The sequence below is a fragment of the Caretta caretta genome, chromosome 13 (assembly GCF_965140235.1).
Source record: "Caretta caretta isolate rCarCar2 chromosome 13, rCarCar1.hap1, whole genome shotgun sequence".
NCBI lineage: Eukaryota > Metazoa > Chordata > Testudines > Cheloniidae > Caretta > Caretta caretta.
Window position 1 is genome coordinate 17,339,705 of NC_134218.1, and position 26,281 is coordinate 17,365,985.

Below are 26,281 nucleotides of genomic sequence, written 5' to 3' on the forward strand. Positions count from 1 at the left end.
AATCAAATTTTCCTGTCCGACGTAGAGTCAAGCAATGGGATAGATACACCCTCTGGTTTTGGCCAGTGCAGAATGTCGCCCCACGCCCATCATTTGCCCTATGCTACCCCTCTACCTCTCTTTGTGGGTCACCAGGGCATCCTGCCTTGCAAAGCTGCCCCACAGCATGTGGAGGATGTCCGATGTGGAGTCTGTCATGAGGAAACCATGCAGCTGCTGCTGCCATTCCAGCCTTGTGCACCCTTGAGGATGGATAGGGAGAAGGATCAGGACTATGATATTTACAAATAAGACTAAATAAATATCCTGGGTAATTTCATTGAAACCATTGCAGCTACACCAGGGATGCATTTGGTCCATTGTGGGGGGCTTTAAACTCACACAGAAGAAACATTTAAGGTTGGGTTTTTTTCTCTTTCCTTCATGCGTTTATGTGCTGTCTCAAATGCAGTGTGTTCAGGATGTGCCCAAGACAAATGTGGCTGTGGGCAATGTAGATTTACACGTACAGCCACCTTAGAGAACGCCCCAGTGTTTCTGCAACACTTAAGAGCTATTAGTTCTCCAGATCCATCTTCATTAACAACGCTGAGAACATTAGGTCTTACTGAATCACTCTTAAGAAGCGAAGCAGCAATGTGTGTGTGCCCATTCTCAGTAAGTGCTGAAATACTATTTAATGTATGCAAGGGAGGCCTCCTCCACAGAAATGTATAAGGCTGGAGTCAAGTGGGATGGCTTTTAATGTGCTTTCTGGTGACTTAAAATAGAGCTTCTTTAAGAACCAGATCAGAATGGAATTTCTTTATGGCCTAGCCTCATAGACCAAAGGAGCCTGATCTGGTTAAGAACCAATAAGAAGTCTGATAAACAGCTTTATAGAGTGAATGCAGGCACTAGGCAGGCTGGCTGGCTGGCTTCTTACCCTATCAGTCTTCCCATCTTTCCTGCTATGGACTCTTTGGAAGCATATTTTTAATAGATTGCTTCGGACTGAGAGTTACAGTGTAAAATTAAAGCCTGAAAGGACCCTTACAGCCAGCGGTGATACTGGTAGCTTAGGAGGCGGAAACCTCAAAAAGGTTCTGAAAAGTTCAGTTAAGCCTAATCCAGACTTACTGGATTCTGAATCTTTTCAGGGATTTTTCTGTCTCTCTGCACCCTGAATGGTATGTCCAGTCCTTATACAACAAGTGTTATCTTTCATAGCTTCACTACTCATGATTCCATGCCCCAAAACAACTTGTACTCACTTTGGACTCTTCTCACGTCCAGCTAACCTTGCTACTCCACTTACAGAATTCTCTTCCAGGGACAAGTAAAATTGCCCCATGACTCAATCCTTCTCCCATTCCTTGCCCTTTGTTTCCCTTCTCAGAGTGGAGACCCTCCCTTGCTCTTTGCCTTTAATGAAAATGTCAAGTGCAGCAGCTCAGCTCTCCCATGTTCTTCATTACTTCCCTGAGGAGCCTCAAAGGCAAATCTGAGGGCTCAAGATCAGTTGTGTTCCAGGCTGGGTGGCAGTACAAGGCGGCAGCTGCAACTGAAACCCATACCCGGGTAGTTAGATTTTCATTGAAGGCAACTGTAAGGATGGAAAGGTCAACTAGGTGGAGAGCAAGGGAGGATCAAGTTGGCATTGATGTTTTTTTTCTGGAGGTGGGCCCAATAGTGTACAGATTTGTTTTTAATTGTATCTCAGCAGGGAAAGCATTCTAGAGGTGTGGGCCTTCTGCCACCAGCACTTTACCCTGGTATTTTAGTATCTTAGAGTTGTTGGGCTGTGACTTGCACAAGCCATTGTTTGACTCTCAAAGTCTGTGTCTGTCAATTCTTTCATTTTGAAACACACGCTGGGGACTCCTGGGGAGAAACCTGGTTTTTTATTTACTCTTTCCCCCATTTAAGAGCAGGCACACTGGGCTTCCAAATAAGAAGTTTGGAAATCCCTCTTATACCTTGCTATTTCATTGGCCTGACTGAAAGGGCCTTGAAACAGAAGGAATGACTAAGAGGTCAAGGGTTCCCGATATTTACATAATGAGAAACACATTTTAACAGAGGGACAGTGCCCTGTGAGTGACTTCCTCTCCCATTCACAAGTGCATGACATCTCTGGGACAACCACAGCAACGTTAGAGAAGTGTTTGGTGTGTGATGTCTTTTAATACATTTGAATGTTAGTATCATGTGACCAGACAGTACCTCCTGGTCTGCCCAGAGATGTTGTGCAGACCACAGTCTGAGAGCCATCATTCATTGTCATGAGAGACCTTAGAGTTGCCTTATATCAGTAGTTCTCAAACTTTTGTACTGGTGACTCCTTTCACGTAGGAAGCCTCTGTGTGCGACCTCCCCCCCCCTTATAAATTAAGAACACTTTTTATATATTTAACACCATTATAAATGCTGGAGGCAAAGCGGGGTTTGGCTTGGAGACTGACAGCTCGTGACCTCCCCCATGTAATAACCTTGCAACCCCCTGGGGGGTCCCGACGCCCAGTTTGAGAACCCCTGCCTTATATTGAGGAGTCCTTGTTTCCTCACAGCTGTATTGTTTATGTTAAGTTCAGCAAAGCAGTGTAAATCAACCTTTTCATCTATCCCACAGGAATGGACAGGGAGACGCTGGAAATGATTTTAAGCTGGGCAGCCCTTTCACATTACCAGCTGTGGAACCCTATGGGAGACAATGGCATTTGGGAGTCCTGACCAGTGGCAGGATATTTTCCACAGGTAGCCTCAGAATATTCCACTAAGGAGCTGAAAGCCATGGCTAAATGCTGAAGAGGCTGCTTTATCCTCCTTGGCACTTATCAGGTAAAATCTGGGTATGTAGATAGGTAATTTCAGTTAATGGTAAACCCAGGGGAATACATTTGAACCATATACTAGACATGCTCTCTGAAGTATTTGAGGTTTAAGGAATCTCCTGGTTAATAACTAGAAATGCTTGGCAGTGAACAGGATTTGCCAATGATCGTTGTTCAAGTGTGTGGTGGGCTCCATGGGCCTTGAAAGAATAAACCACAAATTAAGATTTGAGATGTTTCGGGTATACAAAATATCAGCTGAGAGAGGTGAGCCAGAGAGACTGTGTGCTATTGGGCTAGAGAACTTTGCCAGAAGATGAGGTGTGTATTATATCATCGCATCCCTGCGCTGCCCTTTGCTGACAAACTGCCTGAGCTGACCCAGTGAGCAGTTTCTGGGAGGACGCAAAGCTATAGAAATACTCTCTGAATCAGGGCTGGCTCTAGGCACCAGCAAAACAAGCAGGTGCTTGGGGTGGCACATTTCCAGGTGCAGCATTCCGGCGCCGGCCATGCCGCCCCTAGAAATGTGCTTCCGGCGCCCCAGCTCACCTCCGCCTGCTCCCCTGAGCACACTGCCTCTCCCTCGCCTGAGAGGGAGAGGGGAGAAGTGGAGCATTCAGGGGAGCAGGCGGAGCGGAGGTGAGCTAGGGCGGGGGGAGCCGCAGGAAGCAATGGGGGGTGGGGAATGCGGCACGCCAGGGGGAGGAGGCAGGGCCGGGGATTTGGGGAAGGGGTTGGGAAAGAGCGGAGCTGGGGGAGGCGAAAAGTTTTTTTGCTTGGGGCGGCAAAAATCCTAGAGCCTGCCCTGCTCTGAATAGACTCTTTTCAGGTGTAATCGGCTTGGCAATCCTCCTTCCTTATTTAGGGCCTGATCCTACAGCTTTTCTATGAGAAGTCACTCTGACTCCAGTGTGAGCCTGTTCGTTTGAGCATTAACAGGCAGGAAGGAGTCTAATGTGAACAATCAACAGTGATGTTGCCAACTTGGTTATAGGCTATTTTGTTGTGAATCCTTTTTCCCCTCCTTACAATGATCTGTTCAGCTAGTACTCCATAGTTTCTACAGTAACATGTGAATGATATTACCAGTGTCATAAGAGTGGTGTAGAAGGTTATAAATGCACTGGTGATAAAAGTAAGGGTTGCCTCTCTTCTCAAGATTTATCTGGATTGAATCTGATTTATTGTCTTCTGTATTACTTGTCGTTTTCCTGCTCCCCTGTAAACAGGCAGAGGTTAGTTCTCACGCTGTTGCTTGGACAGGATAGAGGTCACCGAATGTGTTATGCACCTCCATGATATTCTGTTCTAAGCCAAATTTGGTACGTTTCAGGATAGGATGCCCATGAGAGACCAGTATCTGTTGATGCTGTCCAGCCATCATGATTTTAGGTCTTCCAAGGGAGGGCTTTTACATCCTACTTTCATTGGGTCAAAGTTTAAAATGAATCTCACAGGGAAATTGATAGGCATTTGGAGCAGATGACCACACCACTTTAGCATTTGAGAGAGTGGGGCCTGTTTAGTTAGAAAAAGGAGCTCTTCATTCGATTTGAATTTGTACCATTTAATGTTTACAATCCTTCAGAGATGCTTCATCTTATACAGACAGAGGCCTGACTTTATTATAATGTAAGATAATGTGCCTCGGACATCACAGATGGTACCACAAGCAAATAACCTGTTCTCATAGTATCTTCTAACTGAAGATTTCAAAGCACTTTACAAACTTTAATAATTTAGCCTGACCCGTGCACGGCAGCTTATTATTATTATCCCCATTTTACAGATGGGTAAACTGAGCCCTAGAGTTGAAATGACTTGCCCCAGGACTCTCCCACAGCCTGTGGTAGAAGCAAGAATAGAACCCAAATCTTCTGACTGAAGATCATGTGCTTTAATGACAGTAATAGCCTTTTTTTGAGGCAGTGTGGCCTAGTGAATAGAGCACTGGACTGGGACTCAGGACGGGTTTTATCCCCAGCTCTGCCAGTGGCTGCAGGGTGATCTTGGGCAAGTCACTGCACTGCTCTTTTCCACAGTTTCCCCATCTATAAAATTTAGATAATGATGCTTTCTTCCTTTGTAACGTGTTTTGAGCTGTACTAATGAAAAGTTCTGTGTAAGAGTTAGGTATTATTCCTTTAGAGATAAAAAGTCCTGACCCTACAAGCCCCGAGTGTGTATAGCACTGTCTTGATAAGGATAATAGGTTAACATATAGGTATTAATTAGATGATAGTACCAGGGTGAGAGACTGGATGGTGAGAGAAGCATAGTAATAAGTGGAGAACACTATTAGCAGGAGGATTAATCTCTTAATTATTATTCATGTAGCACCCAACGCAAGTGCTTTACAGACTGAATAGTTCACAGTCTAAATTGACATTCTACAGGCTGGGAGTGAGGAAGGAAGCAAATAGCAGGTGAAGGGGGGGGATACAGAGAATAGGTTGTGGGCCTGCTGGGTAGTGCCACATGCATCAGAGTTATTTCTTCAGTATTGTCCCAGGGTCAAGAAATTTTCCTTCTTGCTTTATTTAGTGCAGTGCATAAACCGGACCAACATCAGAGATCTGCTTCCTCCCCTGCACCCCCCATTCCATGTTTCAGTATCAATTTATGCATGCATCATTAAGATCTAGTAGAATAAAGGCTAGGCTATAGGGATCAGGGAGGAAATCGGGCAGTCTTCACTCAGACCAAACTCCTGCTGAAGTCAGAGTAACTGCAACAGTGTAATGTGCTAAGGGCTAGATAATAGACAAGGAGAAAACCCCACCTGGTGCATACCTAACAGCTCAACTCCCAGTAGATCCTAGCTCAACAAGGCACAGCCACAGGAAAAGGCCATGCTACGTTTATCAATATAACTTTGCTTTCGGCTCCTAACAGTTACTAGTCTGAGACAAATCCTGGTTGGCTTTTTGCGGTGTCATTTTGTCTGGGAACAGAGGGATTTTGTGTGTGTGTTATGGGGGGGGGGGTATGTGAATAAAAGACCTGAGGTGCAGCTTCTCTTAAGGAGAAATGCTCAGGAACCTCTCTCACCCACACTCTTAATAAACTCCAATAATAAAAGTTCTTCCAGGCTCCTCCCTTCTAAATCATCCCCAGGCTGGCAGCAGCCAGGCCCGGCAAGTGTTAACTTCTCCTGCAATGCTGCATCCCAGCTCATGGTGGCGCTGCCCTCCTCTCCTCAACCTCCAACTTCCCATTCACTCTAAACAACGCTGGGTCAGAATTGCAGGGAAAAGCTAGAGGTTCAGACCAGACTTGTTGATCTCCATTAAGAGACAGCACAAGGAAAGAGAGGCGCTCTCCTGTGTGTCTTTAGAACGAGAAAAGGTGGCTCCATTTTGGAATGTAGACGGGGGCGGAGGGAGCGAGCCTCAGCCAAGTGCAGGCCTTGGGAAGCTGCTTGCAAAAGGATCCTGGGAATAATCAGCAGCTTTCAGGCGGCTGTGTGGACCCATTTGCCTTGCTTCCCTCCTCCCAAGCCGGGGTTCTTGGACATACTGGAATATTACTGTGATCTGTCTGCCTAAGGCTTCCAGGGAGCCAATGCAAACGGCCTCAGCTCGCTGCTCGCTTTCTGGCTGATGCAGGATGTAGCCACACGTTGGGTTCCCTGTTCTCTGCCGACTGCCCGGCTTTGATGCTTGGCGAAGAAGGTAGGTAGCCCAGCTCGCCTGGGAAAAAGGGGAAAGCCGGTTTAGGAGCGTTTGCCGGAGTTTATGGTTCTAGCCAGGGTCACGGTCAAGGAGCAGATCCGGCTGTTGCTTAAAGACATGGCCACTGATTGCCAGGATCCCTGCACTGGCTACGAGAGGCGAAAGAGCGCGCCCTTGAAATCCGTATAGGGCTGGAAGGCTGGGCATGGAGGACCGTGTGAGCTGCTTCCCATCTTCACTGGGTTTGTTTTAATGCCGTCTTGTGTAAGCAACAGTGCCAGGGGATGTTGCAAGGCAGCCTGCTTTCGTAATAAGCGTGTGCTGGGTTTATTATTATTTACTGACCCTCCGTTGATTTATGTGGGATGGAAGGGAGGGAAATGGGGGGAGAGTCTCCCAAATGTGAAATGCGTTGTTTAAAGTGACTGGCAATCAATCCATCTCTTCCCGCCCCCCCATCCAATCTCCTCCGGGCGATTCACAAGGGGAGAGTTATAAAAAGCATCTGGGGCTGAGCGAGAGAAGGAGGCAGGCAGGCAGCCCGTAGCTGGGAACAGTGTTCCCCCTGACCCTACGTGCATAATCCCGTCCCTGCATCTTGGGGGGCGTGGGAGGAGGGCGCCCACCCTTCGTGGCAAGAAGCCCTGTCTCCTGGTTTGGACGCGCTCTCAGCACCCGCTCCACTTTCTTTTTTTGGAAGTTCACGGTTCCTTAACCTGGGTTTAACCAAAGAAAACTGGAGGCTCGGGGGAAGGGGGAGAGGCAATCGAAAGCCAAGCGAAAGCCTAGCTCCTGTAATGACTTTAGAGCTGAGTAAACATCCCTCGCTTCTTGCGTGGCTAGCCTGGGGGCCTGTCCCCACAGGAGCGTGTGCTGTGTGCACGGTGCGGGGGAACTGTGCGTGTCCCCCCAGGGCTTAGTGTCTGTGTGGCCAGAACTCTGCCATGGCCTCCTGGAGCCTCGAATAATGCTCCTGGCTTCCGCAAGTCCGGCTAAAGCCGCTGGGGGGGGGGGGGCGGATTGCCCCGCTCTGTGTTTCTTACTCCTCGCAGCCCTCCACAAACCAAGGCAGAGCCGCGTCCAGCGCCTTCCCTTCGCCTGCGGCCCCTCTCCCAGGCTGGCTGTAGCCCTGGAAAAGGCGCGTGTTACCCCGCGAGTCTCGGCCCCCTCCCCGCCCCGGGGCGTGCCCAGCGCCTGGCGCCCCCTGCCCCTGCGGCCGGCTCCCCCGGGGGCACAGCGGCTCTTCCCCCTCCCCGGCGCGGGCCGGTTTCAGCACCACGGGGCCGAACAGCGGCCAGCGCGTTCCCACAGCCGGGCGCCGCGCTGGAGCCGATGAACCGAGCTGTCGGCCGCTCTGATTGACGTCCGCAACTGGCGGGCAGGGGGAATGACCCGTGCGGCTTTGGCTTCTCTCTTGCAGCTCTTCGGCATGGAGGGGAAGGAGAACAGGTGAAGCCCGCCGGCTCTGAAGCGTGAGTGCCCGGCCCCGCGGAGCCTTCCAGAGGCAGCGATGCCCGCGGGCATGAACAAGCATGGATCTCGGTCTTCTACCTCTTTGCCTCCAGACCCCATGGAGATCGTTAGGAGCAAGACCTGCTCCCGGAGGGTCAAACTCAACGTGGGGGGCCTGGCGCACGAAGTTCTCTGGCGAACCCTGGACAGGCTGCCCCGGACCAGGCTGGGCAAGCTGAGGGACTGCAACACGCACGAGTCCCTCATGGAGATCTGTGACGACTATAACCTGGAGGAGAACGAGTATTTCTTTGACCGGCACCCGGGGGCATTCACTTCCATCTTGAACTTCTACCGCACGGGCAAGCTGCACATGATGGAGGAGATGTGCGCCTTGTCCTTCAGCCAAGAACTAGACTACTGGGGGATCGACGAGATCTACCTGGAGTCCTGCTGCCAGGCCAGGTACCACCAGAAAAAAGAGCAGATGAACGAGGAGCTGAAGAGGGAAGCCGAGACGCTGAGGGAAAGGGAAGGGGAGGAATTTGATAACACCTGCTGCGCGGACAAGAGGAAAAAACTCTGGGATCTTCTAGAGAAGCCCAACTCTTCAGTAGCTGCCAAGGTAAGTTCTCAAATTACTGCTCAATGTTTGCCATCCATAAGTATTGCCTGTGGGGGTTGAAATGGGTCCCTGGCAGCCAACTGTCATAAGCAAACGGGGACGTTTGTTTGATGTATGTGCCTTTAAAGATTTGTACTGGTGCCCAGGGTTTGAGCGCCTTCAATGTAACACTGATTAACAATAGCCAAGTCCCTAGTGGACTTCATGGAATCTATGGCTCTTCTACTTTCCTGGATAAGGTTTTTATTGGGGGAGGAGGGCTGGGAGCCTGGGAGGGCCTCATGCAAAACAGGGAAAGATTTTCTATTTATTATTATTATCTATGGGTAGATGAAAGAGATGAGGAAAGGGAAATAAACATCAGAAGCCATCCAGCCCTCAGAGGCCAGTTGGAACAGATGCACAATTACAGTGAGAAGTGTAACCTCATTAGTTTATCTAAAGCATGGGCTGTTTTACCTAGGTTTTTCAAGTTCTCTGAGAAGCAGTTAAGGTTTATTTACTGCTTGTCCTAGGTCTTGTTTTGATGCACTGTCATAGTAGATGTCCAATCTTGGTCCAAAACTGTAATGATCTGTATAAAGTTTCCTATGAGTTTTACTAGCTTGAATTTAACTAGTAAAAATATAATGGTGTGTATCACTCGGTATAGGGCTACTCAGAATAATTTCTAACTAGCTAGTGGTAAGCAAGGATGGCTGTACTAATAAATGCTGCCTTTCAAGGCTTATCTTAACTTTTCAGGGTAAAATGCAAACACCCCAAGGAAGTACCATGCACTTTTAGTCTTCAGCTTTACTGAGGACAGTGTTTTAGATCTGTTTCTTACCTGCTTCTGGCAGATTTTAATTTTCCCCTCTATACAATGCAATTGAAATTCCTTGGCTGTTAATAAATGATTGACATGCTGCTTGGTTTGAAGTTGTTACACTTGGATCCAGCAGTTCTATTTTAATATACTTTGAAAAGAACATCATAGTTTTGAGAAATTAGTGTCATAGTTGATGGCTAATTAGCTGCTCCGCATTAGAGAATATCCTTGCAACTGCACATTTTCATTAGCGATGAAACATCTGCAAACAAACATGGCTATTCTGTAACTGGAGAGATAAAAATAAAGGTTAAAAGAGGTGGAAATGCAGTATTAAGGATTGGAGACTGAACGTTAAAGGATTGAACGCTTGACATTTCTGGGACCAGTACTCCTGCAATACTGCTGCATAGCAAAATGAAAGCAGAGCTGTTTTTCTGGAAATGTATATTTTTCTGCTTGATGTACATTTCTACATGCAAACTGGAACTTTGTCCCTGTAGCAAGTGTATTATGTTTTGTTTTGTTTTCTGATTTTGAAAAATTGGTTTGTTTCTATTGCAGCATTGCAGGTATAAACAAAAGTGTCTTTAAAGTTCTGAGAAGATAGTTTGAAGAGAGTGTGTGTGGGATAAGTGATTTATTCTGGCAGGGAAAAGGAAAAGTGTGGGGTTGCTTTGATGAATTGGTTATCGCTTTTTTAATGACAGACGGAGACCCAGAAGGTCTTTTTTATTTCAAATGGCACAGATAACACTGTGCTGAAGATGTTAATAATGCATAGGCATCCTTTGGCACAGCTATGGAATCCTGAACCAGAGGCCTTGTGCTTAGCTATCTATGGCACTGAGTCAAAATCCACTAGGGACTGTTGAAGCTCACGATTTATTGTAGATGCAGGGAGTCACTCTTGCCAAATAAGTGTCTGTTGGGATTTATAAGTGAAATACGCTCTAGGTTTATCTTCTGAGAATTTTCTCAGAGTAAGTGCAGTCAGCATGGCAGACTTTGGACTAATCTAGAGTGAATTGCAAATGCATTATTGCCTTTCCCATGTTAAACTACCCCCCTGATGTTTCACTATTACAATTGATGTGATGATGTAATTTGCCTGGGAACTGCTGGAATATTTGAAGACAAATACAGATTCTAGTCACTTTAACTGTAGCAAGGAAAAGAGAGATGATGAATGATTAGATTAGGCAGAAAAAGGCCACTAGGTCTAGTGAAACCTTTGCCTCTTTGCTTGTGGATACTTCTCCACTCGCTGCTCTTGGGTTTGTACACAGTGTACTCTTTGCTTTGATAACCTTCCTTGAGAGCTCATCCATCTATTGTATTTATTGGGCCCAATCCTGACACAGGCCAAGGTCTGACTGAAGTCACTGGGCAGCTGACCATGGAAAGGACTGAGTAAGGATTTGGGGGTCTGACCCATTATCAGAATCAAACAGTTGTGCCCAGTTATCATCACTTTAAGACTGCATTCTCTGAATCTGGACTCACTGCCTCACCTCATCCAGCTATTGCATACATGTAAGTCCTTCTAATAGAGTAGGTGACCTTCAAGTAATTCTTCTGCCAGCATCACCCTCTTTCACATTTCCTCTTAAAATGAGACTATTTCTGCTTTTGTCAGCATCGTGCCCTCTCCAGGACATTCAAACCTTTCCCATGGAAAGGGGACCATAGTAATCTATTCCAGTAGTTATCACCAAAGTGTCCTTCAACTGGTACAAACCAGCATTTCCTGTCTCATCCCTCTTCCCTCCCCATTTTACAGTTGGGCTAGACTGAAATACTTAGACAACCTCTTTCTAGTTCTCTCCTCTCTACCCAAAATCTCCTCCTTAGTCAGTAGAATTCTCATCTGTGCTACTTACTCTTTCCAGTCTCTGGATTTGTGGCTCCTCAGTAGAAGATTCTTTCCAATTAAATAAACGGGTTGCAGTTTCCTGCTCAAGCAATTTTTAAAATAATTCAACAAACTATTGTACTTTCTGCACCATGAGCCTTTGTATAAGCCAATGCCGGACTTTGTCAACAAGCCATTAACCCTCCTTCTAGCCTCTGCATGCTTTGCCTTTGTCAGCTTTGCCCCATCTCTCAGTTAGATGATAAGGAACAAGTTCTAATCGGATTAAGTTTTTCAAGGCAGGCTCCCTAACTAAATCTCTCCTCATTGTTTCTATTTTAATATTTTCTCCACAACACCTAACCTAACAAATCTAGAATAACTTTCTGCAATATATCTGATAGACATATCTGATAGACATGTTGGGCCCAGTTTTGCCCTGCTCCCAACACCATTAAAGGAAGAGGTAGGTATATGAGGGAAGAAGTGGGATCTTTACTAAATTTAAAAAAGAGAGAGAGAGAGACTGCATGAATGAGCTAAAAATAAACATATTAAATTAACATCTCCTCTGGGTTTCTCCATACATCGTGTTGAATCTTTGATTGGCTTTTATGCTGTAACCTCCTCAGGGCAAGGAATGTCTACTTTGTCTTTTACAATGCTGAGCAATATTAGTACCTAAATAAAATAGGAATAATATTATTAGATTTGCTAATATCCTGTCCCCTCAGAGCCTTCAAATATCGGAGCTGATATCAGAGAACTTTTCAAAACAGCAGTTTTTGTCTCACTAATTATTGATGTCATTTTCTTTAAGACTTGAGAAATGTGTACTACCTTTTCTTAACACTTTGCTTGCCTCAAGAAGGGCTGTCTGCCCCTCCTCCCAGCAACCACGTCCTCTAATAATGGGAGCTATAGAGATGTATATTATAAATACTCTCCATTTCCACTCTTCCATGCACATTACACTCCTCCCCACGATACTGTAATACAATTGCAGCATTGGGCCCCGGTCCTACAAAGAACTACGCAGGTATTTAACTTTATATGTATGAGTAGTTCCACTGAGCTCAGTTTAGTCCAGTTGTGTTCAAAGGGACTATTCACATGCATAAAGTTAAGCCTGTTCATAAGTATTTGCAGGGTCGGAGCCTTAGACTACTCTCCACAAACAAACCTGTATAACAAAGTCTTCTATTTTTCCTTGATCTCTTGCCTCTAATTCCTACTGGTTCCTTTACTGGATCAATTTCTTCTGACTGTTGTGACTATACTTGCAGAATCTTTTACTGTTAGCTGAAATATTCACTGTAATTTTAGTCAATGTTTCCTTCTGCTCCTCTGATTATCCTTGTAGCTTACATCAGCTTATTTTTATGGATCTCCCAATCCTCCTTACCAGTTTGTCTATATTTTTTAAAAGCCTTCTACTTATACAGAGGACCGCCCACTACATCCCTACTTAACCACGTTGTCCTCTGTTGCCCTTGCTTCTGTTTGAATTTAACCTGGATGCAACCGAGTTGTGGTCTTTCTTAAATAGCCCTTTCTTTTTCTAAAGGGACTAAAGGTTGGTTTCACTTGCAGTTCTCTAAAAGCAGCCTTCCAATAATCAGATGGGAATGTTGCTTTTCCAGGACTTGAACCTCATGAGTGTATCAGATATTGGCATCCTTCGAGTCTGGCAGTTCCCTGGTGCTGAGGTCCTGGGGATTAAATCTCAGCTGGTCCATTCACTCACTCCGTGACCTCTGCCCAATATTCATTCTCTTGGGGTCTCAGTCTGCCAAGCCATAAAACCGTCTAGATACTAGGACTTCCCTGGAAACCAGAGGCTGCATTTGGTCTGAGCTTGACTAAATAAATAAATAAATTACAAAACAAACCAGCTAAAGTTTAAGTAGCATACATGGTTTGTTTTACTAGAGATTACGACCTGAAAATTCTCTGACTATCTAGACCTTTCAAACAACTCTATAAGAAACAGTCCTATATGGGGAATTATTAGTTAAATTAGAAAAGATGGGGATCAATATGAAAATTGAAAGGTGTATAAGGAATTGGTTAAAAGGGAGACTACAGTGGGTCATACTGAAAGGTAAACTGTCAGACTGGAGGGAGGTTACCAGTGGAGTTCCTCAGGGATTGGTTTTGGGACCAATCTTATTTAATCTTTTTATTACTGACCTCGGCACAAAAAGTGGGAGTGTGCTAATAAAGTTTGCGGTTGACACAAAGCTGAGATGTATTGCCAATTTAGAGAAGGACCGGGATATCATACAGGAGGATCGGATGATCTTGTAAACTGGAGTAATAGTAATAGGATGAAATATAATAGTGAGAAGTGTAAGGTCATGCATTTAGGGATTAATAACAAGAATTTTAGTTATAAGCTGGGGACACATCAATTAGAAGTAACGGAGGAGGTTGACCACAGGATGACTATGAGCCACCAATATGATATGGCTGGGAAAAAAGCTAATGCGGGTCTTGGGATGCATCAGGCAAGGTATTTCCAGTAGAGATAAGGAGGTGTTAGTATCATTATACAAGGCATTGGTGAGACCTCATCTGGAATACTGTGTGCAGTTCTGATCTCCCATGTTTAAGAAGGAATTATTCAAACTGGAACAGGTACAGAGAAGGAAAACCTGTCTTATGAAAGGAGACTCAAGGAGCTTGGCTTGTTTAGCCTAACCGAAAGAAGGTTGAGGGGAGATACGATTGCTCTCTATAAATATATTAGAGGGATAAATACTAGAGAGGGAGAGGAATTATTTAAGCTCAGTACCAATGTGGACACAAGAACAAATGGATATAAACTGGTCATTGGGAAGTTCAGACTTGAAATTAAACGAAGGTTTCTAACCATCAGAGGAGTGAAGTTCTGGAATAGCCTTCCAAGGGAAGCAGTGGGGGCAAAAGACCTATCTGGCTTCAAGATTAAACTCTATAAGTTTATGGAGGAGATGGTATGATGGGATAACATGATTTTGGCAATTAATTGATCTTTAATTATTCATGGTAAATAGACCCAATGGCCTGTTATGGGATGTTAGCTGGGGTGGGATCTGAGTTACTACAGAGAATTCTTTCCTGGATATCTGGCTGGTGAATCTTGCCCTCATGCTCAGGGTTCAGTTGATTGCCATATTTGGGGTCGGGAAGGAATTTTCCTCCAGGGCAGATTGGAAGAGGCCCTGAGGGTTTTTCGCCTTCCTCTGTAGCATGGGGCATGGGTCACTTGCTGGAGGATTCTCTGCACCTTGAAGTCTTTAAACCATGATTTGAGGACTTCCATAGCTCAGACATAGGTGAGAGGTTTATTGCAGGAGTGGGTGGGTGAGATTCTGTGCCCTGCATTGTGCAGGAGGTCAGACTAGATGATCATAATGGTCCCTTCTGACCTTAATATATATGTATCTACGAGTCTTCCTGCCTCTTAAAGAAGAAAGGACTTTTTTCTTTAGTTTTCATAAATTCATACCGTGATCAATATCAGAACAATTAGTGTCCCATGGGAAAAAATATAAACCTCTGATCTTCTCATAGTCTTTCCTGGAGCATGACCTGATTTTATCTTTTTTTTACTGCCCTACAGGCCTAGAGTACCCACATCCCCCTGCCTGTAAAAAGCTTCTCTGCATATTGTAATATTTATCCTTCTCTTATGCTCCCCTTCCCTTTTGCTTTATTAGGAGTATAAATCTCTCCATTCTGGTGTGCTAAATTTCCATGTATTTCCCTGTTTCAACCATGTTTCTGCTGTTGCAGTAATATCAGATTTATCCTTGAAAACCTGCAGCTCCAATTCAGTAATCCTATTATGCATGCCTCTAGAATTTATACAGCAGCTTTTTTCTTTCAGCTTCCCATTGCTCTATGCTGTTAATCTCAAAATGCCTTACATTGGTATTAATGAGGTTCCTCCATAAATTCTCTTTTTTCCTTGTTATAATAGTAACAAAAATAATAGTTACGGAAGTAGCATCTCAGATGGATTTTTTAACATTCTGCTTTTACACACAACTAGTTATAAATGTCTTCAAATTACGATACAAGATCCATTTCTCATTCATCTTCAACATTTTATGTATGAATTCACCACCTCTACCAGCAGCGAGCAGTATATCAGATTCTCCCCTTCCCACTCCCATCTCTTAGCCAGGTTGCCAGGTGATATGCCTGCTCATTCCATTAAAGCAAGCCTGGCTAAGTTTTGCTCAGCTGAATGCTTGTAGCTGTGGTTTACCTTCTTCGCTTGTCCAACATGGCTACTGACTTGTTTCCCCTTCTCTGAGGTTAATTTAGCTCTTCATCAAACCAAAGTAAACTCCTCCCCTTCCAAGGTAAACAGAAATCTAACATCAGTCCAAAGCCTTTACCTCTTGGTGCGTGGATTCACCTCCTTTTTGGGCCATTGACAGTCTTGTCACTGGGCTTCTTCCACAGCAATTTGGTGGAGACACATAAGCAGCTGCTGCCCTCTCCATGTCTCCTCCCAGTTGCTGGTTATTCTAGCCCCAAACATCACTCCTTCCTCGGGTACATTTCCCAGTCCTTCAGTTGTATCTCTAGGTCTCTTCCCAGGCTCTTCCTAAACCCCACTTAGACCCTTATCCTGGGGAGAGCCAACAATATGCCCTGTTCTCTGCAGCTTATATTTTCCCCCCAGCCCCGGGAACCTTCGCAGAATGCCTTACTGTGCCTACAGTTCCCAGAGTTCCTCGAATTGCAATCCCCAGAATTGAGCTGGTCTGGTATTTTTCCATTAAACTTTTTGGGTTGAAAACTGCTGATTTTTGAAAAACAAAAGTGTTTATGAAACAAGGTCAGTGAATCTCCCAACTCAAAAAAGTTAGAAAAAAGGTTTGGAGTTGCCAAAAAGTTTTGTTTTGACATTTTTTGTAACAAAACGTTCTGGGTTTTCCATTTGAAACATGTTTTTGTTTTGAAATCTAAGCTAATTAGACTTGAAGGAAAAAAAGAGATGTTGAAATCAAAATGAAATGTTTCAGTTGATGGGCACCAAAAATGTTCTCTCTTGCCTCACTAGAGCCCTCTGTCTGGTCATGCATGCTATTAACTCAGTCTCTTTTCACATTATAAGCCACATTTTTATGTCAGGATAATTGTGCAATTGCGTGTCTAATTTGGTTGTGAAATGACTGCAATTGCACATGCAAATACATCTAATTAGTTATTTGTTTGTGAAACTACCTGATGTGCATATGTAACTGAACCAGCAAATGAGATGCGCTGCTAGCTACGTTTCTCTTCTGCTTTTGCTTCATAGCTTCCTCGCTAGCGTTCGTCAGTGCAATCTGAATCCTACATGTTTGCAGCCAACACTCACCTTGTTTACAGGGAGTGTGGTTAGCTGTCAGAGCAGGGGAATGGACAGCAGGACTCCTTGGTTCTACTCCTTGCTGAGCAAGTCACTTAACTTCTCTGGGTTCACATCTGTATGAGAGCGTCTGTCTCAGGAGGGGATTGTGAAGCTCATTTGCTAATGCTGAGTTTCTTAGATAACAGGTGGTATAGAAGTGCAAAATATTCAGGGGTGAAAATTTCAAATCATGAAGGGCTTTTAGGCACCAACTCCCATTTGTGTCTTTGAAAATCTCTCCCATAAATGACAGGTTTCAGAGTAGCAGCTGTGTTAGTCTGTGTCCGCAAAAAGAAAAGGAGTTCTTGTGGCACCTTAGAGACTAACCAATTTATTTGAGCATGAGCTGTCGTGAGCTACAGCTCACTTCACCGGATGCATTTAGTGGAAAATACAGTGGGGAGATTTATATACACAGAGTACATGAAACAATGTGTGTTACCATACACGCTGTAATGAGAATGATCAGGTAAGGTCTCGTTCACCTGCACATCTACCAATGTGATATATGCCATCATGTGCCAGCAATGCCCCTCTGCCATGTACATTGGCCAAACCTGACAGTCTTTACGTAAAAGAATAAATGGACACAAATCAGACGTCAAGAATTATAACATTCAAAAACCAGTCAGAGAATACTTCAATCTCTTTGGTCACTCGATTATAGACCTAAAAGTGGCAATTCTTCAACAAAAAAACCTTCAAAAACAGACTCCAACGAGAGACTGCTGAATTGGAATTAATTTGCAAACTGGATACAATTAATTTAGGCTTGAATAAAGACTGGGAGTGGATGGGTCATTACACAAAGTAAAACTATTTCCCCATGTTTATTCCCCCCCCCCACTGTTCCTCAGACGTTCTTGTCAGCTGCTGGAAATGGCCTACCTTGATTATCACTACAAAAGGTCCCCCCTGCCCCCCGCTCTCCTGCTGGTAATAGCTCACCTTACCTGATCATTCTCCTTACAGTGTGTATGGTAACACCCATTGTTTCATGTTCTCTGTGTATATAAATCTCCCCACTGTATTTTCTACTGAATGCATCCGATTAAGTGATCTGTAGCTCACGAAAGCTTATGCTCAAATAAATTTGTTAGTCTCTAAGGTGCCACAAGTACTCCTCCTCTCCCATAAATGTTGTTTCATTCTTCACTGCACTAAGCTTTCTCCCTTCCTTATCCTTCTCATTTGCCCAGTCACTGTTTGCTATATTTTACTGTCTCCTGTGCTTTCAACAGCCCCATTTAGAAACTCACTCAGCTGGTTCCCAGACTCTGGTTTCATTCCTTCAGCAGCGGGGAACCTGACCTTTAGTGCCAGAGCCAAGTAGCCATGTTTATAAAAATGGGGTCTTTATTTAAATGTACTTATTGTTATATGCCAGGAACGTGATCCGTGCTGGGCAAAACATACATGCACCAAAGGTCTGTTTCCTGCTGTGAGGAGTTTAGTCTCCTGTGGGAAGCCTATCTTACATTCAGTGAGCCAAATTCAACCCTGGTGAGTTCAAGGGGGTTATGCCCCTTCCATCAGAGTTGTATTTGAATGAATAATTTGCATTTTGGCATAAGTGAAAATGGCTCTATCTGCAGGCAATCAGGAATTTTCCATTAGAATTATTTTCCGGTGGAAAATGCAGTTTCTGTTAAATAAACATTTTCTGTGGGGAAAACCTCAATTTTGCAGATCTTTTTTAAAATATATTTTCCATGAGGAAAATGAAAGTTAAATGTTTTGGGTCAATTTTATTTGAATTAGAACATTTTGTTTTGTTGAACAGATTTGAAATGTTCCATATAGAATGAGTTCAGTAAAACATTAAACTGCATTTCCCTATCAGTGCATTGCCTTCTGGGAGTTGCGTTCCGTCCTATGGGCTGAGCTCCCTGTATTCCCATGATGTAATGCAGATTTCCTGCTGACCAAGTTCCGTGTGGTGCATCACGAAGTCATATGACGCTCCAGCAAAGGAGTATGGCCATAGGGGAGAATGGAGGTCTCCAGTTCCCGAGCTACAGCTCCCACAAGGCAATGCTCAGCCATAGGAAAATGCGGTTTAATGTTGAACTGACGCAAAATGAAGCATTTGGGGTTAGTTCAACAAATGAAAACATTTTGATTTTGGGAATGTCAAAATATTTTGATCAAAAATGGCAACATGAAAACTTTTGACATTTCCAACTCAGAATTTCTATTCCATGAAAAATTTCAATTTTTAATCCCAATTTGGGATAAAAATCTGTTAATGTCAAAATTTCCTGGGGCATAGAAATTCCAAATTTTGCCCAGCTCTAACTGCAGATGTTTATCACTGATTGTTGTTCATGAGAAGAATTTTGGGCTAGATTTTCAAAGAATTTAGGCATGCAGTTATGCACATAATCTGGTTTCAGAGTAGCAGCCATGTTAGTCTGTATCCGCAAAAAGAAAAGGAGTACGTGTGGCAATTTAGAGACTAACAAAATTATTTGAGCATAAACTTTTGTGAGCTACATCATCGGATGCACATAATCTGTGCATGCAATTAGAGCAATTACAAGTGCAAACCAGACAATTGCATGCAGTGATTGTCAGTTCTGGTCAGCAGACTATGTGATTATTTGATTTGTGCATGCTCGTATTTGTAGCTGTATGCCAAATGGAGTATGCAATTGCACCCCTAAACTGTGTAGAAATCAGTTCCTGTCCATTCAAAACAACTACTTTAATTTAATTAATTTTATTTGCTGGGATAAATGTCCCCACCATTGGTTGTTAGGAATAAACTTGGCACCTAATTATCAGATGCTTCTATTGTCCATTCGTTTGATTCAGGGTGGCCTTTACGTTTCTCCTAACTTGTGAAGCAGAATAATTCAGTGCTACTTTCACAATTACAAGAGTATGCTATTTGTTATTACTAATGGCAAAATATTTATGTCTGTGAAAGTTCACAGCTGATCATTTAGTTCTTATAATAAACACAGTCAATATGATTTACTCTATGGAGGTACCTGGCAGTAGAAGCAAATGTGGCCAGTCAGTATGGTTAACACGTTAATATTAGTCCTGTCTAAAGAAGCTGGTATCTCTTGCTCCCACTAAATTCAATGGATAAAAATTGTATTCTGACCAAGGGAGACAGGAAACATACCTCTTTCAGCACAGGCAGGCTACATGGTCGAATAGGTCACTTCTATTTCAGATGTCTAGGTTTCTGGTATCTCTTAACTTTTGTACCCTGCACCCAGCTAGTCTCTAAGGTGCCACAAGTACTCCTTTTCTTTTTGCGGATACAGACTAACATGGCTGCTACTCTGAGCTCAGGTAGTGTCCAAACTCCCTCCTTCCCTGGGGTTTCCCTTTATTGGTAACTCAGTACAATAACACAACACAAACCTCAGCCTAATCTTCCCGAAGCTTGGCTGTTCCTGTGGTTTTCGCCCCAGGTCCTCCTGTGTCCTAGTTTTCTCTGTTTCCTCTGAAACCTGCTGGAGCTTACTGGATATATCTACCAGAATGACTCAGCAGTACTCATCCTGAATCTTAATGCAGGGATTTAGCTCCCGAGTCTAGAGAAACTCCACAAAAGAGCCAGACATTCTTATGCAGGGCCTTTGAGTTTTCTTCATTACTTACACACACACACACTCTCTCTCTCTCTTCACGTAGCTGGAATAGCGTAACTTAGGTTAATTTACCACAGTAGTGTAGACATAGCCATAGTAAATGCTAATATAGAGATAGTCAATGCATGGTAGTTCCTTATCTCTTATGGTATCAGCCAAGGGTCCAAACCCGACTCTTTGAAGGTAAAACACCCATTGAGTTTAACTGGAACAGTTCATTTTTACTATAATAATGTCTGCACTTATCAACCAAAGCTCTGAAAGTGCTTTGAAAAGATTGGATGCTTATGCCTTGAAACATAGCTGTGGCATGCAATTATCTCATTTTATACATTTATAAAGTGAACCAAAAGATTAGGTGGCTTTCCAAAGGTATATGGCAAATCAGTGGCAGAGCCAGGATGAGAAGCCAGGAATTCTGCCTCGCAGTGCCTTGTTGTAACTACTACACCACATTGCCCATGGCATGATTTTGTTGTTAGTATAGACAAGTTTTCCAGGTACCAAATTTTACCTAATCTGTGTTCTGCAATACTAAGACATTAGATGATGTACCAAAGATGACATTATAGTTTGCTGCCCTCTGAATGTCCTTACTCTGGGGAGGCAGTTTAAGCCCATCTTTGTCTTCATGTAGCTGTACCTAGTTTAAGGATTCCAGCCCTTATGGAGAAATCTTGTAGAACTTAATAGGGAATGAAAGGTTGTATAGAAATTTAATAGGGTTGTACAGAAGTTACTCTAAAAGCCTATTGCATTTAATTTAGAACCAAATCCTTTCTATACTGATAGATTTTCACAACCATCCTATGGAATTCTATTATAGGGATATAATTCTTGATTAAATCCTGTAGAATAATTCAAAAATTTGGTGGAAATATTCTTATGTACCATTAATTTCTACAGGATTTTTTTTTTCCATATGGAAGCTCTTATCAAACACTGAAATCCATTAACCTGTTCAAGGAAGGTGTTACACAGTTAAGGTAATTACACTTAACTAAGAACATTTTTTTATAATAGTAGCAAGCTGCTTTCCTCCCATCCCTTTCTCCAAATACAGTAAAAAAACTCAAAGGCCACAGCTTTGTTTTATAATACAGTCAATATATTTTCATATTATTTGACATTCAGACTCTACAGATAAAGCCTACCTATGATACTGTTATCAAAAGGCCTTTCCAGTGAGTTGGTCTGTTAAGCGGGAATAACGTCTCCCTATACCACCGAGAGCATTTATTTTGATAAAACATCCTTCATATGAATTAGAAGGATGCTCAACAGTTGCAGTGTATGTGGCTTGATAGGCTGAATACAGGGTGACCAGATTATTTCATTCAGCAGTCTCTGAAGTTGCATCCAGTCACACAAAGGTTGACTTTTTGATTCTTTATCCCAGGCAGAACTGATACAAAGAGTGTAGAAAAATTAATATTACCACTGGAGATGTAAGAGCTGGTTGGTTGATTCATTGTGAATAATATTTGTTGTAAATTAACTTTTTTTCCCATTCACAAACTGTCACTAATTTCTGTCATCCCTCATCTTCTAACAAATTGGATTTCTAAGTGTCATTTGTGTTATGTAAATAGAATAAATGCCAAATATACTTTTTGATTGGCAATGATTAGTGAAACCGTTTCAAAGTACAACACTAAAATAAATATTGGTGTCTATAATTAAGATACCTTGTGGCTACATTTTTTTAAAATAATCATTCTGCTAAAAGAGTAAGTTGAATAATTTATCAAAGATTTCCCTGTCTAAGCCTTTCTACAAAGGCTTTTGAAATACAGGCATTAGATTATAGGACTAGCTTTAGAACTTCCATTGGAAATTTCATGACATGTGAAGTCTCGTATACATGCTTGACTTTATCGGCGACTGATTACAAAACTTCCAAACTTTATCATGGCTCTGCCCTGAGCACGGTAGAATCTAGGTTTCTGTGATTGCCAAGCTGGATTCCAGACATGTTTTCACATTTCTCTGACATTGTTTTTTTCAAGACTTCTCATCTTAAGATCAAGAGAGCAATAACAATAAAGCAAAAATCTAAGTAAGAACTTGCAAATCTTCCACGTTCCTGGGGAATTATTTGTTTCTTGTAAATACAGTAGGCCAGATCCTCAGTTGGAGTAAATCAGCATAGCTCCATTGAAGTAACTGATTCACTCACATTTTTTTAAATCAGTAATGGAAACATAGAGAAGTGGGTGTATTTGGGTTTAAAACATCCATTTAAATATGGCGGTATATGTCCTGATCCAATGGCCGTTGACTTCAATGGCCATCTATTATATGGCCCCCATCACCATATAATCTCCTAAATCCCTGGGTAGCACGCTAGTCACTGGAACATCCTTCCTCTCCAGTGATGCAGGATCCTACCCATGAGCACTCAGGAGGTAGGTTTGTCAGAAAAGAGAGCTTAGCATTTCTATAAAATTGTGTGAGAATCCACCACAGACTGAGTATCTTCAGACCTCTCAAAATATCTAGATCCTACTGGGCATGCACAGGGTTTAAACCTAGTGCTCATACTTTCTTTTTAATGTTCCTGTTTGTATCAAAGCATCCAGCCATTGCTTTGAGCACTTTTTCTCTGACACCATGTGGTTTTTAACCTTACTGAGGATCATGCATTTAATAAGATCTGTTTACAACTTCTCAGAGTAGTTCTATTCACTCGCCCCAATGACAGAGAGCAAAATAACACCCCTTGTATCTTATCATATTCCATTCTGTGTATTCCTCAAAAAGCTGAGAGAAAAGTAGTGTGATGGTTCTAGATTCTCTTATCAGAAGAACTTGCAACCTACTGTGGAATAAAGAGTTCCACATTTTTGTTTGCTTGCTTTTTAAATTTTGTCTTAATTCTGTCTTTCATATCAAACGTAAGAACTTTTGGGGGACAAAAGTCTCTCTTCTCCCATCAGTGTGCCAGAGGTTTATTAATAATACATACTAATTATACTATGTACTTCTTAGCTTCTTTCATCGAAGGATCTTAAAGTGCTTTGAATATATTAATTAACTAAGCCTCACAACTCCCTGCTGATATCGGTATCTGTTGTTATCAGTCTACTTTTAAAAATGGCAATTCAGAGGAAATAGTAACTAGAAAAATCCTCTTCAGGATTCAGACAAACAATAGCAAACCTGGCCTAAAAATCTAGCTGGTCCAGAATATTTTCTCCTATAATTTTGAAGTTGTATTTCATTTAAAGTTTGTCTTGTCTAATCTGCCTATCCCTGTACTCTCTAGGCGCCGACATGCTGGGGTATGACTAAATTCAGACCCAGGCCCAAGATGGACTCGGTATTCTATATTTTTCTAGACCTAGGGAATATTATCATTGCCGGCATGAGGACCATTGCAATTGGCAGCAGAACTGAATCTAGCAGCTCCTTGATTTAAAAGGAAGGAGGCTGTCAGCAGGGTTTTTGTTTTTTGTTTTTTTTAAAAGGACGTTCAACTCTGGAATTTACGATCATTGCTCCAATAGATTTGTTATCCCTTAGGGCGCACTTCAAAGCTTGTATGTGTATGTGGGTTGGATGGGTGGGTGTATGGGTTGTTGTTATCTTCACCAAGTCTCTTTTTGGGGTGGGCTGGTTCTTGAATAGGCATTTCCTCTTGTATAGTTTAGATTTTTATGCTGTTTTTTTAATCAGAAAACAACAGAATTAAAGAAACAAAAAATATCAAATATGATTCTGTCAGCAAGTGTCCTCAAATACCTCCCCCCTCACACATGTTGCCAGCAAGACGAATTAAATTTAGGTCATTCAGCATATGGCTATTTTTAATTTCTAATCTTTCTCACATAAACTTCTGATTGATCTCTGCAGGTGCTGCAGCATTCAACTACCAAGAGCCCTGACTGTAGACTATTGTACCTGTTACCATTGGGAAGGAATGCTGAGACAATTGCTGCTTTTGTAGACTATACCAAGTGCATGTCTGTCTGCTTTTGCAATGTATCAAGGCAGATTATATTGATGCTACAGGAGAGGACTGAAATTCTGAGATCAGGTCTTTGGTGCTGAATGGCATGTCTGGCAATTAACTTATTATTTTGACAATGAACTCTTAAGATCGATAACTGACTAACATTAAATTGGATTTTATATTTTTTACTTTGGTTTTCAAAGCTAAATTTGAATCAGGTGGGTTACTCCTATAGGGCCCGATCTTGAAGTCTTTATTTAATTTTTAGTCAATCCGGTGGTAAAACTCCCACTGATTTGGGGTCTAACACTGTGGACATTGTCAAAGCAGAGCTCCTTTTAATTTCAATGGAAGACTGGCAAAAGCAAGGGCTGCAGGGTCTCTCCCTAGGCGTTGACAATGCCAGTAATTGCTATACTGCTTTTGAATAGCCAGTGCTTCCAAGCCTTTCTGTATGGTTAAGGGTGCCTGTATCCTCACCTTGCTGTCAAGGTACAAAGATATTTCTCCACTATGATAAGTGTGCTGCATTTTAAATCAACTGAAGTAATGGATCTCATTTTGTTGATTGACATGTACAGTGTATTCCTTATCTATGTTTACACATAGAAGGTTGTTTTATAGGAGTAATTTAAGACTCACACCAATGTCAGTGAAGGCAAGTGAAATGTGATCTCGTTAAACGTTTCTAACACTGGCCAATAGCCACTTTAGGATGTTCAATTCACCTAGTGAAATATAAGACTTTTTTATCATGCCAGTTAAACACATCTGGTCTCTCACTTGAGTGACAACTGACTCCAATTCAGTCTTAGCTAATCACTGGGGCATATATAATTCCATATTTCTGCGTTCCCATTAAACTGCAGAATGAATTAGGGATTTTTGACTTCTGGGTAGTGCACAAATGCATCCCCCTTGATTTATTGAATTATTGTCTTTAAAGATGCTGCTTGTCGAGTTCTACATTGGCTTCAAATGCCTATTAGTCAACACCGTTCTTTGGAGTGGAAAACTTGTTACACAGTTATAGATAACTTGGGCATGGACAGTACCTCTTGCAGAAGTCATGTAAAAGTTTACTTGGATTGCAAGATCTTTGTGGCAGGGGTCGTCTTTTTTGTTCTGTGTTTGTACAGCACATAACACAACTGAGTCCTGATTCAGGGCTACTGGGCACTAGGGCAATACAAATAATAAATAATAGACGTTTAAAAAAATCTTCTATTGAAAAGATAATTAGATTCCTTTAAGCATAACCCAACTTAAAGTTGGTCTCTTTCACTGAAGTTTGTTATCTAGTAGATACCTAAAATCCTATCTGTTCTTTCATCCACCACCATATTTTTATTGTTTTGAGTGGAGAACTTGTATCAGCAGGTTCTCTAACATGATAATTGTGAAAAGACTAGAGATCTGGAAGGCCTGGTCTACAGGTAAAGGTGTGTGTTTTAAAACCATTTAATTATACTGGTGCAAACCCCTGTGTGGATACTCATTTATTGCATATTGATTTAGCTTCATTCAGTAAGGAATCAGTTTAAACTAAATTGACGTAATCCAGGTTTAAACCAATTTAAGAGCATCCACCACAAGGTTTTTGCATAGGTTTTACTAATTTGGTTTGTAACTGCTACTTTTTGTGTAGACAAAACCTAGGTCCCTCATTTAGGATGAGTTACTTATGCATTTTTGTGCAAAAAGAAATGAGTTGCCTAATTTGTACAATCAATTACTGGGATTTAGCATGCAAATCAGGTAATTGAAATATGCAAATATACTTGACAGTTTACATAAGTACTGTGTTACAAAATCTGCATGTGAAAAAACAGGATGACTCTGTGTGCAAATTAGATGTTTAATTGTGAAGTTGTGTATCTGAATGGTCCCGATCCTGTTATATCCTAAGAAAAAATTAAATAAATCTCCTTTCTTAGTTTTATTCAATCTTGTTTTCTTTCCCATCAAGGTGTTACCTAACTCCACCCTGCCTACATCTCTGTGCTCATTTCCTGTGGTCTCTCTACTGTCTCCTACTGAGCCCCGCTGCTACCTTCTTGTTTCTTTCTTTCCATTGGCTGCACAGG

General features: G+C 42.4%; 1 protein-coding gene across 2 annotated transcripts in view; it reads left to right on the forward strand.

The window, feature by feature from the left end:
- The first annotated feature begins 6,053 nt into the window (after positions 1-6,053).
- Positions 6,054-26,281, forward strand: part of KCNB1 (potassium voltage-gated channel subfamily B member 1) — a 201,805-nt gene continuing 181,577 nt past the window's right edge. Inside the window, exons 1-2 of one of the 2 annotated variants that reach the window (XM_048819653.2) lie at positions 6,054-6,490; positions 7,911-8,567. In XM_048819653.2, the coding sequence (XP_048675610.2) occupies positions 8,001-8,567 (567 nt within the window). In that variant the 5' untranslated portion in view covers positions 6,054-6,490; positions 7,911-8,000. The other variant, XM_075118773.1, reaches the window with a different exon arrangement.